Source organism: Plectrocnemia conspersa, unplaced genomic scaffold, assembly GCF_051122295.1.
Source record: "Plectrocnemia conspersa isolate PC_06_02 unplaced genomic scaffold, ASM5112229v1 ptg000013l, whole genome shotgun sequence".
In the NCBI taxonomy this organism is placed as follows: Eukaryota; Metazoa; Arthropoda; class Insecta; order Trichoptera; family Polycentropodidae; genus Plectrocnemia; species Plectrocnemia conspersa.
Window position 1 is genome coordinate 7,379,395 of NW_028277177.1, and position 15,896 is coordinate 7,395,290.

General features: G+C 32.4%; 2 protein-coding genes across 2 annotated transcripts; one reads left to right on the forward strand and one right to left on the reverse strand.

Moving 5' to 3' along the window:
- The first annotated feature begins 492 nt into the window (after positions 1–492).
- Positions 493–10,141, forward strand: LOC148227168 (protein 5NUC-like). Its single transcript, XM_088202506.1, has 4 exons — positions 493–616; positions 7,094–7,336; positions 7,409–7,562; positions 8,629–10,141. The coding sequence occupies exons 2-4, from the start codon at positions 7,110–7,112 to the stop codon at positions 10,039–10,041; spliced, it is 1,794 nt and encodes a 597-aa protein (XP_088058632.1). The 5' UTR covers positions 493–616; positions 7,094–7,109; the 3' UTR covers positions 10,042–10,141.
- A 2,456-nt stretch (positions 10,142–12,597) lies between these two features.
- Positions 12,598–14,786, reverse strand: LOC148227169 (protein-lysine N-methyltransferase SMYD4-like). The gene is made up of 2 exons (XM_088201767.1): positions 13,270–14,786; positions 12,598–13,200 (listed from the first exon to the last, which is right to left on the reverse strand). The coding sequence occupies exons 1-2, from the start codon at positions 14,664–14,666 to the stop codon at positions 12,861–12,863; spliced, it is 1,737 nt and encodes a 578-aa protein (XP_088057893.1). The 5' UTR covers positions 14,667–14,786; the 3' UTR covers positions 12,598–12,860.
- Between the last annotated feature and the right edge of the window lie 1,110 nt (positions 14,787–15,896).

Consider the following 15,896-nt stretch of genomic DNA (forward strand, 5'->3'; position numbering starts at 1 on the left):
TTCAAGTTGTTCTTGCGTGTTTTTTATATGATAATTTTTCTTGACGGTTTGTTTGAAAGCACCTTTTTTAATTGACGCTATTTACAAAGTAATAAATACGCTGGGTAGCCAAACAAAACAACTTAAACATATGATTCTTATCAAATGCTTAGCATCTCTAATGTATGTATAAAAATGCATAATACACCATAATCTATCGTAATTATTAATAAAAAATATTGAAAGTAAATTGTTAATTAAAAAAACAATATGAAATGGAGTAAATGTTAATTTCATTTAGTAAAAAAATATAATTATACAGTATAATTAATAAATCAATGAAACCCTGCAGATATAATATTTAAGAAAAATAATAATTTGTATATAATTAAACCGAAATAAATTAATTTTAATAAGAATACACCGAATTATAAAATTAAAATATATATTACGGTTGGCAACCCCTGGTAACAAATTGTATTTTTCAAAGGCTCCTCGTAGCAGACAACACACAGACAGGTACGGTGGCCCAAAGCAGGTGGACTTGTCCGCTAAACTTTGAGGTTGCCTCCAAACTTTTTTGTTATTTTCTTTTACATAAGACAGTTCAAGGATTATAGTGATATTTTAATTTTATGTAAGTATTTTATTTCATTACACTATATTAACACTTTTAGTACTTTTCATAAAAAATACATATTGATGGATTTAAGTGTAATTGTTCTAATTCAATAATAGCCGACTTTTTAAGAACTAAATTTGTGGTTAACCAATTATATATCTGCATCTCTATCTTTCATTCTTTTTATCAGTTGTGAAATATTCAAAGTGAAATTAAGTGATTTAAATTTAATGACATAATATAAAAATAATAACACCATTATACAGAACTATCAATTATATGTAAACTATTATAGTTAAAAATATGCATTGAACGATAAAAATAACGTGTTTTTATGATTTGTATGAACCATTTACATAACATCGATTGCTCCATTCGTAAAGATTTCGTTCGATAACGATTCGAAAATAGTACATTTATAATTTGAAAACTTTCAGATCGCGTGTTTTTAATGTGGTTTTATTAACCCTTATTACCAAAGTAAAACCGTAGATTGCAATCAGTTTGGAATTGGTATCGTCATAACGAGTTATAGATGAAATCACATACATACTATTTATAATACGTTAACATTATTTTTTTATGATGCTAAAATAACAAATAAAAAATATCATATGCGATATGAGTAATATTCAGATATGTGAACCTTTATTGTGCTTCATGCACGTTAGTCAATAAAAGTAAACATTGATCAAATTCAATTTGCTTTGATATATAAACCTCGCGTTGAATAAAACCTGATTTTAAATTGACTATCCAATGATGATATTTTTAGTATTACTTACATTATAGTTTATTTTTTATTGACTAACTTATATTTATAATAATAATATAAACAAATAATTCGCGTGGTATATAAGAATGTGTGTAATTTTATTAGTCAATTAAAAATGAGAGGTAAACAACAATTACATTTTTTTAACATGTCTGTTAATTAAAAATGAGGCTTCAAGAGTAACAATGTGGCAATTAATGTATGATTAACCTCAATTAATAGTTTATGTCACCAAAACTTATATATCGATGGAATGCACTGACAAAAAAAGAGTTAGACGAACTGCAAGATTTATTTTTATATATTTTTTTGCCAATGTTTGCTAGTCATTTGTAATGATTGGAAATTATTTCATATGAATAACCCAATGAAAAAATATCTTAACTGACATTTGTTCAGAAAATAAGTAATAATATTCTATAGATTTTTTTAGATATTGTTCGAAACGGAAAAATATTGTGTTAAATTAGATAATTAAGATGTTCTTCATGCCTTAAATGTGAGTATTAATTCTTTAAGTCTCTCATGTGCTCATTTCAATATTTTAATTAATTTTACAAACATACCATTATGTAACTGATTTATAGCCGTTTTATTGCTTACAATTTTGTTATTAGCTACAATATAATAAAAAAATATGAATATAATATAAAACGTTGTTGGTTATAATTTAAGGAAAATAACTAAAAATATTTTACTATTAAAATGAAAGAAAATATAAATAAAAAACAATGGATTAAGTGCTAATTTAAGTACATTTTGGTGAAGTTTTGGTAGATTGATATATGGTCTTCGGCCTCTAAAAGTCTAAAACAATATGTACTTATATTTAAATTTAAGGTTGTTTTTATTGTCTCCGATAAACGAGATTAGTGGGTTATGCGAAATATTTTTATAGTATTTTCTGGTACAAAAATAACAATGTTTTTAAAGGTTTTTAAATTTAGTCAAAAAATGTGTATTAAATATTATTTTTATATCTTTTTATCAAATGACTTGTAGTTTAGAAAACAAAAAACAGTATAACTGATGTTACTCCACATCAAGCAGGCATATGTTTTTTGTATATTAAGATTTTTTGTGGTAAGCGCGCTCCTTCTTTAGACCGCAATGACGGCAAGCCCTTTACATTAAAGTATAAAAACGTGATTGTTGACATTAGACTTGAAATCCAGATGTAAGTCCATGTATTTAACGCTATATTATCATCTTACGTTACTGCCTTGTTCACCATGGAGAGTTAGGCCGGTTTCACACGTGCCGGATGGATTCACCCGGCGCCGTGTAGTGGGGATGGTGTTGTATGGGCTAGTACCTACCATTTCAGACGTGCCGGACGAATCCATCCGGCGCCGGCCCGACGCTGCCCATACAACACCACCCCCACTACACGCCGCCAGCCCGGTGCCGGGCAAATCCATCCGGCACGTGTGAAACCGGCCGTAGTAGTAAAGTTCATCTAAATTTCATAAATATAATTGACTGATAATTGATTTTTTTTATATCTAACATTAAATGGCAATTTAAGTACGTGATCAAATGACCTTGCCACTGAAAGAAGAAGACAATACTTATTTTTCGATAATATTTTTTTTTAAATCTCACTTTAAGTAACAATTATTTATGATATATATTTTTAAACTACATAATACATTTTTTTAGAATAAAACATACATTTGTTTTTACGCTAAATTAATATAAGATGTATATTTAATTGTATTATATACAACGCATCTCCGAGTTGTCACTTTGCCAGTCATTTCGAATACATTATAAAGATTAAACTATTAAGTAAGAATCTAACCATTATTACAAACAGACTGTAAAATTAGATTTGTCATAGGCAAATTTAGTTGCTCTTCTGCATTAGATGGAATTTGTTAAGCAGTCTCTTCCTCTCTAACATAATCAGGATTATTTTGCTTCCTAAGTTTCAGTTTAACGTTATTTTAGCTATATTAAAATATATTTAACACTATACATATTATTATAGATATGGTTATTATTTTTTTTAAATATAAATTCTTTACGTCCTTAACTAATATTAATATTTTATAAACAACCTAAAACAAATCAGTACTCTTCTACAGTTAATAATGCTCAAACATTAAATGTGATCTCGATTATTTAGTATGTCATTGTTCTTATCTTTGTATACTTTTACGATCTTTTGAATACATGAAAATATTTATTCAAAATTATTTCCGCATTTTAAAACCAGTAAAACTATCATCATCTTCATTATGTCTTACAAATGTAATATCATATTTTTCAGAAAATTTCTTAAAAAAATGAAAACCTAATTTTATACTTTTCTTCAATAAATATTTCTCGAGTAGAAACAATAATTGTATTTATATGACATATTATTTTACTTTTAAACTAGAGTACGTATTCAAAATTCAGAGATCTTCTGACTGCTCAAAATTGGAGTTAAAAATTAAAAGCAAATATTTTTCAATTCTTGCATTTAAAACTGAATTATTTGTCTATATTATTCTCTGTCCTTGACCTTATTATTCATATTAAACATGAAAAGCTAAGAGGATACTTATTTTTGAATCACAAAAGAACCGTTACTTCTACGGTTATACTTTTGTTAAAGATTTTAATCATACTTTCTGCTTTCTGAGAAAAAATCAAGCGAATCTCAAGTCGTAAATATCTTTAATGGTTTATATTATCAGTTAATAGATAACTTATTTATTGACGAAACTTTCACACTATCGAGTGTCTCGAAGATTTTTGAATCGTTTCAACTGTAGTATCACGTTGTTAGAAAGTAGTACTAATGAAAAATCATAATTCAAAATCAAATACAATAATTTTTCAGTAAATATTTGTTGTTTAAAGTAGGGATTGAAAATTTACAATAGATGGACAAGGTCAAGCCCTTAAATTCTAAACCAGCAATTTCAATAAACATAAAATAATCTATCAATCTTCAATGTAGGTTCTATTGGTTAAATTATTCGATCCACGTATTGTCACGAACAGTTCAACCACTATTAGTCCGTTAAGGGTGAATTCTTTAGCCCTTCGTAATCACATACGTGTGTTTGTAGTTTACTTATGATAAATTCATAGCACGTCAATTTTTGACGTTTCGCCCGCGCTCAGAAACATTAAAACAATGTCGATTTCGTCTTTAGGAGCATTTTTAATAATGTTGACACAGTTGTTGACGAACCGACATAAATTCGTTCCAATAAATAATTTCATGGTCATTTTGTTCTCTCCATACAATTTATTTTTTACTGTCACACCATTGTCACATAAACGTGTACAGATTATAATATCTACAATAATAACAACGAAGCCGTCAAACGTGGTTATTTGCATATGTGATTTTATCGTAAATATTTTGAGGTATATATTCGAGTGCAGATTTTTTTTGCATATGTATCAAATAAGTTGCTGATTCTTCTGAATCCATTGAAATGTTGCGAAACGTTCTCGCTGACAAAACGATGTGACGTTCACGGTTTTGTATGTCAATTCCAAGTAATTGTATTTGTAAAATATACACGACAAATGTAGAAATCCTCGCTTCGTCACAAAACACGAAGTGAAACATTATAAGCAATCATCACTGACGGAAAACTGCGCAGTTATAGTCGTTTTTTATAGATTAAATTATGATATATCCGTAAAGTTGAGTTAATGATGTCCACAAAATAATCTTAGTAAAATTGCAATGACACACCAAATAAGTATTGTAATCTTCCGGATTATTAAAAAAAGCTGAGGTATTGTAATGCACCAATTAACAATAACAACGAAATTACATACAGTAATTGCCAATAAATCTGATCGTGTTTGTCGAAATTGTATATACTTATCTTAGGAAAAGTCTACATATAAAATAACTAACATCTTTTTTTTAATACTAGTTTTACATATGCTTATCTACATTTTTATAGTGAAAACCCGTAAATAGTAAACATGTCTGATATTGATTCTAGTCCATAAAACAATTTTTTTATTATGTTCTAAACTAGAATTATATTATATATAAGTAAAAAGTCATATCGACACTGGCCAAAAAATGGGTAGATTTATGTATGTGAAAGAATATTAAGCATTTTTTGATAATAAATATGTTTCAAATAATTTTTGAGCTCTTCTCTACGAATTTATTAACAGAGCTACGATTATTTTGTTTTGCATCTCCGCCATTTTGAAACAATATGGCGGACTATCGAACTTATCGTCATTTTTCAGATAGCTTAATACGCAATAATTACTAAAAAATATCTTTACACAATATTACATACTGAAATTTATCTGATTCTTGCAACTTTTGTCGAGGGGATTTTTTTACATTCAAGTTAATTTTTTAATTAAATTGCAACCAATATGTTATGAATCTGAACACGAAGACTGAGAGTCGTTTTAAAGCCTGGTGTTAGTTGAAGAAACTGCATTCATGTGTTTCTATCAATATCTAATTGAAATATACCTATGAGGCGTTGAAGATATTCTTCACAAATATCTTTATAAATATCACTGTCGGCAGGCGTAGTGGAGCAACAATGCAGTTTTCGTTCGCGTCGTTCCATAGTCACTAACTTCTTGTCTCTTTTTTAATATTATGTAATACATCAATATTTAGAGGAAGTCCTTTAAATAGAAGGCAAAAGTAGCATTACATTAAATTTTTCTCATATCTTACTTATTTGTTGTAATTCGTTACCATTAACGCAGATTGCCCCCAGAACTTTAATTTATAATGTAAATTAACTAAGCATGTTATAAACCACAATTTCAAGTATTATATGCATCTTTCGTAAAATACATATTCTCAATATTTTGTTTTTCCTTCCAGAGTAAATTAAATAAAATCGGCGATAAGGTATGTCCTTGTCGAACACCATTGCAATTTAATTACTATTTTTGTATACATGTGTCTATCTAATTTGAGCATTTTCCTGCAATTAAGGTTGATAGCGTTATTTATGCATATGAAATGAGATTACAACAGTAACATAGCGCTCTATTAAAGTTTTAACTAAAACAATAAGATAATGTTTGATAACTTTGTTGATTTTAACGTTCACTTTTATTTACTAATTTAGTTGATTATATAAAGTATCTATTTAAATGTTTATTATATAATATGTAATTGTGGGAATGTACTTGTATTATCATAATTAAAACTATATTCTCGATTAGTATTGTTTCGTTGTATTACTTTTGCATTGATTAATTGTCACTTAGGTCAGCAGAAATAAGAGAAGTCGATTTATACGCCAGTACATAGAGTGCTTCGTTTGTGACATTGCAACATAAACTTTAGCACGATAGAAGCATTAAACTTTCAAGTCAATTCGTATCACATTGAGCGACTGTTCTTCTGAATTATTTATTTTATTGTAAAAGTTACCTTGAAATACGACATTATAAAGGGATAAACACAATCAACAATTACTATGTAAAGTAGTGATATCGAAACAAATATGTAGTTAGACATACTATATTTTAATAATTATACGACTATTATTAGGGTTGCTCTATATATAAATGTGTTATCAGCAAAACAGTTTTTAAATACACAACTCAACTATATACGTAAATAAGTGTACAAAATATAATATTCTGTATTACAGCACATTTTTGCAAACTGCTACTTAAGCAATGTTGCACCTGGAATGAATTTCTCAATTTTTAGCAATGCTGTAAAATTAACTTTTTTTTTCTTCTTTATATTGTTACAGAAATTTCTACAATACGATGAAGATGCATTTATTATTCGTTGTGATATGTGCGTCATTATTGGCGAAGAATTCTATGTCAGCTGTTACAATTAACCATACAGATAAATTCTTCGAACTGCTTATTTTGCATAATAACGATATGCACGCAAGGTTCGAGCAGACGTCTGCACTTTCTTCAACGTGCAACGATAACGACGTCAAGAATGGAAAATGCTACGGCGGATTTGCTAGGGTAGCCAACAGGTGTATATATGACATTTAGATCAACTATACTTTTCAATATACAAGTATACTAATAAATTTAATTAATTCCAGAGTGAGAGACGCCCGGTTGAAAGCCTCAAAAGGCGAAAGTCCACCAGTTTTGTATTTAAATGCTGGTGATACATACACCGGTACCGTTTGGTTCACAGTCTATAAATGGGAGATCGCTGCTGCATTTATCAACATAATCAAACCTGATGCTGTGGTACGTATACATTATAATTAAGACTCGGATAGCTGATGCTCTTTAGTGCTAATGTTTCATAGATCCTTAAACACAGGTCTAGAATTTCAAATTCTTTGTTCAACTAAATTCGGTAATATAATAGTTTTGTTATCATATCTAATTTCAGTATAGTATTGCAATATATGAAATATTACAATACAAAAAATGTCTTACTCATTAATGAAAAAATATAAGAAACACTTACAGAAAACGATAATGAAATATCATACAATTATGAGGGAGAGATACTAATGTTGACAATACGTCCTAATTGGTTTAAATAAACTTTTTAAAAGTATAAAATGAGGCAGAACAGAGATCAGAGAGAGCGGAGCACAAGAGAAACTCACTTTGACACACACTAATGCATTTCGAGAGGCACTGGCAAAGACTTCTTCTAGTACTCCACGATTTTTACAATGTCACCACTGCAAAAATAATTCTATATCACCTGTCAGTGAGCTCTTGCGCATTCAACACCGCCTCCTAATACTGAAACCTGAATTACATATGGATATTGGTATAAAAAATAAGTTGTGCAATAAAATATAAATATATCAAACAAATCTTTCAGCATCCAAGTCTGAAATAATCACACAACTTGCCATCAAAATGTAAATAGCTACAACTTTTACTAGCAGTCTTGGGAATTATCAATGTAAGAATAATATCAGATTTAATTAATATGAATTTTATATTAATATAGGCACTGAAGAAGTCCAATTAGATTGTTTCGATAGCAATAGGATAATAATACAACGAAAATAAATTTAAAAGCCATAAAGAGAATAAAAATATGACATTTATAAGGAAAAAGAAGTGTTTCTATTATTATTTCAGCAAAGAGTGAGGTAATTTATGTATTATCGTTTTTCATGCATTGAAATTATTATTTCATATATTGAAATTAATATCAATAAACAAAATATTTCATAATTCTAGCATCCATTTATAAGGTTTTATTTACCGTTAGTACAAAAAACTCTAACCCTAAATTAAAAATATTATATTTGTTTTACTTTACTTGTTACATGTTTTTTTTCAGTCTTTGGGAAATCATGAATTCGACAATGGCGTTAGTGGTTTGACTCCGTTCGTTGAAAACTTAACGTGTCCTATTCTGTGCGCTAATATTGATTTGCAAAATGAGCCGGATCTGGAAAAAGAAGCGAATTTGAAGAAGTCGACCATTTTTGAAATTGAAGGCGTGAAAGTCGGTGTCATTGGTTATTTGACTCCCGATACTAAATTTTTAGTATCGCCGAACAGAGTGGAATACGAAGACGAAGTAGTGGCAATTCAGCGAGAAGTCGATAGACTTAAAAAAGATGATATCAAAATATTAATAGCTTTGGGGCATTCTGGATTTGAGACCGATAAAAGAATCGCTAGAGATGTAGAAGGAATAGATTTAGTCATAGGCGGACATACCAATACGTTTTTATGGAATGGAAAGGTTCCCGATTTAGAAGAATCTCAAGGACCATACCCGACAATTGTCGAACAGCCGTCTAAAAAGAAAGTTCCAGTCGTGCAAGCTTACGCTTATACAAAATATTTGGGTAGGCTTCACGTTAAATTTGATTCTAACGGAGACTTGATCAGCTTCGACGGAGAGCCGATATTGTTGAATAATTCTATACCTCAAGATAAAGACGTACTAGAGTTATTAGAAACGTACAGACCAGGCATATTGGCGTTGAGAAAAGAAGTAGTCGGAGTATCAAACGTTTTACTCGGCGGACCTGGTTCAATTTGCAGAGTCCAAGAATGCAATATAGGCAACCTTTTAACCGATGCTATGGTTTTTAAATACATGTTGGACTATGAAGGAGACAATGGTTGGACTGATGCACCTATAGCGATTATGCAAGGCGGCGGCATAAGAACTTCCATCGACGCCGAAGGAACAAACGGAAATATAACAAAAGCCGACTTATTGGCTGTCTTGCCATTCGATAATCCAATCGTAGCCGTTAATATAAGCGGAAAGTATTTAAGAGAAAGTTTGGAGGTCTCCGTGTACAATTACGATTTAATAGAGGCACCGGGTTCATTTTTACAGTTCTCCGGTTTGATTGTATCATATGATCTATCAAAACCATCAGGATCGAGGGTCGTTTCGGCAAAAGCACGCTGTGGACTGTGTAAAATTCCAGTATATTCAGATTTAGAAGACGATAAGTATTACAAAGTGTTGGTACCGATATTTTTGTATAACGGAGGAGACGGATACGACACGTTTAAGGATAATTCAGTTTCGAGCGAAGTAATGAAGTACTACGACGTCGACACCATAGTATCGTATCTTCAACATAAAAGTCCTATTTCTCCAGATGTTCATGGAAGAGTGACATTTGTGGGTAACGGGGAGAAGAATGGAGTTGAAAATATCATTTCTAGTCTGCATATACTAATGCTGTGCTCTAGTGTAGTTTTATTTAATGTATTATGTTAATTTATTAAATATAAGCGAAAATTTTACATACATAAAGTATATGGATTATTGACGTTTTGATTTAACTCACTATTAATAAATATATTATTATTTATACAAATACGCGTTTTTATAAACCTTTTCTATCATATAAACTAAATCTATATGTATGATGTAGAATCTTACATATTAAATGCAAATTTTACATATTTTATTTAATTATAAATCTTCCTTTGTAACATGACAGACGTGAACCCAATGTAGTACAACGGAGTAAATTAGACAGTACACAATCGATACCTACAAGTAAGTATTAAGACGTTAAACTGAAAGCAGTCTGGGAATCGGTGAAATTTACTTTATAAATTAAAAAATATTTTTATTGTTAACATTCGATAACTTTTCATCCAGGGCCGATTATCAATAGCGCAGTTTTATAAATAAAATATCGAATCTGCTGTGATTAACTAGAAAAAAATCTTTTCACGGACTTCTTTTCTCTGCATGCCTTTTTAAGCATCCGAAGATGTGAAAATCACCGGTGGTGAAATTTGGTGTACGGTGGATGTTCAATACACCCCAAGTTCAGATCTCGGATCATAATTACTGTTAAAATGGAAGTGTGAAGCCAAGCATAACCTCGATTATCCGCACTAATTGGGAATGAGGATAGTGCGGATAATCGTAAAAAACAAATAAATTATAATCAAATGGAGAAAGAAAAATATATCTTTTGTTTGAACAGCTCGGGAAACGCAGTAGGCGCGCATACGTACAGCACTGAGACCTCGCTAGTCACGGGTAACACAGTTGAGAGTAACGTAACTTTTCTTTTAAGCATATTGGCTTTTTGTGTCTATTATATGGTTTTGAAGTTAAGTCATTTCTTATGATATTCAGTACATAATCAAACAATACTGACCAACGATATTAAAAAAATTAATACATTAAAATCAAAATACCGCCGAGAACTAAATAAATAATTTCTCGAAGTTCAGGGGCTGGAGCAGATTATGTTTATACACCTTCAACAACCGATCTAGCTCGTGATAGTTAGTAGTTAAATGTTTTTCGCTCAGTATTGCATGCAATTTGTGGGTACAGCTTCATTATTTTTTTTTAAAAAACATAAGGAAGGAAATGTTTCAACTGTATTTGGCAATAGCGTTGTATTTGGTTTATTTAAATTGCCTTTTTCATATAGTTCGCAAAATTTTGGCAATCTTTTTCCATTCTTCCTCTGTTAATGGCATCTAAAAAATGAATTGTAAAATACTATTACAAGCTCCTGCTACTTAACACCTAAAGTGCTGCACTTTTACGCGAAAAAACACACGTACAGCAGACATATTTGCGCGCAATCGAAAAAAGTGCGAAATAATCGCAATTTTCAAATTGTCATATTACAAAAAATTACACTATTGATAATTTTAAAAGTTGGTGGGAGCACTCGCCAAATACAATATCAATGAGAAATTTTGGATCGTAAATATTCAATTTACACAAAATATTTGTCAGTTTTTGCAAAATGCTATAAGTCCTAAAATGATAGTTCAGAATACGAACACCGTATGTGTGACTACTCTAGAATTTGTCAGCATCGATTCTAAATGAGAGTTTTTTATGGTGCGACATTTATGTCAACCAATTTACGATAATATAGAATGATATTCGGAAAAAGAAACCAGTAATAAGCATCTCTTCAACAAGTTCCTGGTATGCTGCCTCCCTCGTGTGTTTATTTTTATATATAGATGATTATTGGTTCCACAAACATTGATAAAATTTGAATTCCTGAATGAATTCCAAAGATGTATTGGAATTCCACATTTCTGCCGCCATAGTCAAAAATAAACTAACCAAAAAACGAACATGTGCACTCACTTGCCATCTCAATTTGTCACTAAACACTTGTCACGGCTGTTTAGACGACTCTGCGAGAAACAAGTGCTTATTAAAATTGTGACTGCTAGTCGCTTAGTAAATAAGTCTCATCTCTATTCACTTGTACTTGTCAGATTTACTTGTTGCTTAGTACTTATTTAGACGTGGATAAAAATACGAGTGAGAAGCACTAAGCTCGTGTAATCATAGCATTCAACACTTACTCTTTCTTAACCATTTGACTGCAGATGACACCCATAGAAGTAAAAAAATCGCCAATTAAACCTTGTAATACTTTTTTTTTGTATAATTCAAAGTTGAAAATCATTTTAATTTATTAATGTAGTATCTAAATAACTTCTGGCATAAATAGGTGCTCCGCACATATTAGCAAATTCCTAAATGGCGCGCAAAATTATCAACTGCAGTGAAAGGGTTAAATCGTGTGCGATGTGTCAACAATATTTGTTCGATCAATGATAACCAAATTATAAAACTTGCTGCTTTTGAAAATTTCAAAGCTAAATTTTTTTTTGAACTTCAATTAAATTTGGCTTTCCGACTCGAGCCTAAAATATTTACGATCTGCTGTTTCACAAAATAAGTTTACACACCCGTTGTAGACCACCGGTCTTGTTAGGATTCCAGAAAATGGAGCCATATTTGGATAAGCTAATATAAATTAAACACCAGTTTTACATTAAAAAATGTTTATTAAAAATAAAATTGTCATGGCACTTATTAGATAAAAATAGACAACGTATTTAGAAAAACAACACTCGTACAATAGGAACATTATATAAATATATATATATCATATTTGAAATAATTCAACGAATATTATATATAAAAAAAATAGTATTATACATCGTCATGACGTATTTAAATTTGGCATCAAGGTTGGCATAACCGTTAAAAATATTCGAGACCAAATGAGCTCATAGTATATTAAAGTGCTATTTTTCATAAGCCACATCGCCGAATAGAGCTAAACATTGCTTAATGGTCTCCTCGTGTACGGCTAGAGTCCTGCAAGGCGCGTACTTATCCAGAAATTTCACACTCTTAAATAAGTTACTCAAGGTGGAAGCGGCTACCTTTTTATCGCCCTTTTGCAACTTACTAAGAATCGCATGGTTCAATTCGAACCTCAGACTAGTCTTCGGCACAGAGTTGTCGTTGAGATTGTGAAAAGTGGGCCATTGACCGACGCAAGCTCTGCATACACAGTTAAACTTGTACTGTTTAATCAGAGACTTCTGTCGATGCATGAATTCGTGCAAGGCATAGTGTTCTCTGAAAAGAAAAAACTCACATTAATATGACGTCGCGAGATATATGAAAATGATTAAATTATTTAATCACCCGTAGTTGTCGAATATTTGTTCTCCCTTTTTAATCGGCGTCATCGCTATGAGGGTGACCGACATTCCGGAATTGACCCGTATGATGTTGGGGGCGCAAGAGTGATTGAATAAGCTCAGGAACGGATAAGCAGCGGAAGCGAAGTGCTGATTGGAGAGGAACGAACCGTCGGTTTCGACGAGACATTCCAGACTATGCATGTTGGAAGCCGCCGTCATGTAATGATGAAAGATGAGGCTTCCCGAGAACCATATGTCTTCTTCGTCGCTGCCATCGTAGAACTGAGTATTTTTTAGAAGATCCACGAAGACCGCGGACGAAACGGCTCTCATGAAATAATCGGACGGATCTCTATCTTTTTCGTTAGCCTCTAACGAGTGAACGGATTGGTAATACTTGGAGTCGTACACTTTGATTCCGTTTTCAATTTGGAAGAATCCCTTTTGGGCGGGTTCTGCAGATTCGACGGCGTCGACGACACGACGGAGCGCACCCCACGAGTCGTGTTCCATTCTAGCTTTTATGGAAGTGCGGAGAGCTAAGAGTTCGATCTTGGTAAAATCCATCTTAACGAGGAATCCCATGATGGGGCATTCGTATTTGTGCGGACCGGAATCGGCGCGATCTCTGCAGGCGACAGAGCAGTAGTTGGCGTAGACGCAGCTGACGCAAGGTATAGGCGCCTTTGTCAATTGGCAGCATTCGAAGCAGCGATCGTAGTATTGGTCGGTCAGCAAGAGCGTTATGTATGGTTTTTCAACAACGAGGATCGTACCGGGATAGATGTCTTCCGCGGCAGTCACGTATCGACCGTAGCGGGCGTCGTGATTGATCTTCAACGATTCGCTGGCGCACGGTATTGCGGCGTTTTTGGTTTCGAATCCGAGAAGCGGATTTGTCGGAGGATTCTTTGGCAGCGCGGGGTCCTTCTTGTCGAAGCACGATTTCTTCCGTTCGACGAGCTTATTTCGAAGAGGGTCGTCGATATTCAAAAGTTCGAGCGCCCGATCGGCGTCCACCGCGCAAGTCTCGTAAAATTCGAGATAAAAAATGGCAGCCGACCTGTTGCCGTAAGCCATGGCGAGTTCGCGAGAGCCGCCGGGAGCGTGGGAGATCGCTTCCGTGTAGCATCGACGGGCCAGTTTATATTTCTTGAGCTGGAATAGCGAATTACCCCGCACGCGGTGCTCCGCTGCGGCCTTCTCGGACTTACCCGACTGGTTCGCCCTAGCCTCTCCTCTTGGCAACAGTTTCAGCTTATCTAAAAGCTCGTACGTTATGCGCACGCGTTCCGCTTTGTCGTCGTTCGCCATTTGCTTAGAGAAGGCGACGTTGTCGAAGGCTTGCGAAGAAAGTTCGCGTAACGCCTCGGCGTGGATCTCCTCTATTCCCTTCATCGTCGACGGCCGTTTCTTCGCACCTCTCGTGACGACTTCCTCGTTTCCTCGCTTCCTGCACAAAAGAACGTACACTGCGGCCGTCACCGGCACTTTTAAATGGACGTTTTAAGCGGTGTTGCCATATTAAAAAAATATCGGGTAATACTGCTTTTGATATGAAAAGTCCCGTTTTCACAAATCGTGAAAAAATAATCGCGTATCATTGCATATTTAAAAATATTTATTTTTATTTTATTTCAATTAGCTTATTATTCTGCATTCTAACCTAGCACACCTTAGCATCCCAAAATAAAAAAATTCCCGTATGAGTTTCATAAATATGGTATATGTACAAATATGTATATGTAAATTGAAGCTGTTTGCAGCGCGACAGCATCGTATACCTATCCACCATACATACATATTTATTTTTAAGAGAATATACATATTTTAAATCTAAGTTTTATCTTTATTTTAATTCTTTTAAAATTAAAATAAACAAACGTAACTTACATAATATGCAATATTCAACTCCGAGCTTATTTAATTTTAATAAACGTATAAAATACAATTTTAAATTTATTTATTTCCGCTATATTATTAATCTAAAGTTCTTTTAGTATTGATAGAAAGAACTGCAAACAAAACTGCCAAACTTCCTTAAATACAATATTGTTATAAATTCGCGGCTACTCGATCAAAATCGGTATTTATCGGTCAGATGATTGACCGTATGGTTTAAAGTTATTTGTCGGAATACTGACGAACAAAGGAGATTCCCATATTAATTATAATTATGCTAATTAGCAGTACAGGGGTAATCGCGTCGTTTTACACTCTAAAAATAACTATGCTGGATCAAAACTCTTACGAAGGGCGTTGATCTTATAAACAATGAATTAATATATAACAATGTCTTAACAAATGTACAATATACCGTCTATGTACTGATAAAAGTCACTAATTGCAAAAACTCATAACTGAGATGTACCAATTTTTAAAAAATCCTTTGAAAAAGTTTTTCTTCAATATCTATATAAGTGATTTTTCAAAAGCAATCTATTACAAAAGTCAGTTTAATTAAAAATTGCAATCGTTTGAATAGGAATGGTATATTTGTTGGAATTATTGATATACGTGGTAGTAGCACATCTTTGCCTTTGAATTTGCCAGTTAAAATTGTTGCTTCGAAGACATTTTTCACAATTTATTTACTGTCAATGTGGTTGTTCTGCGGTGCGCGTGTCC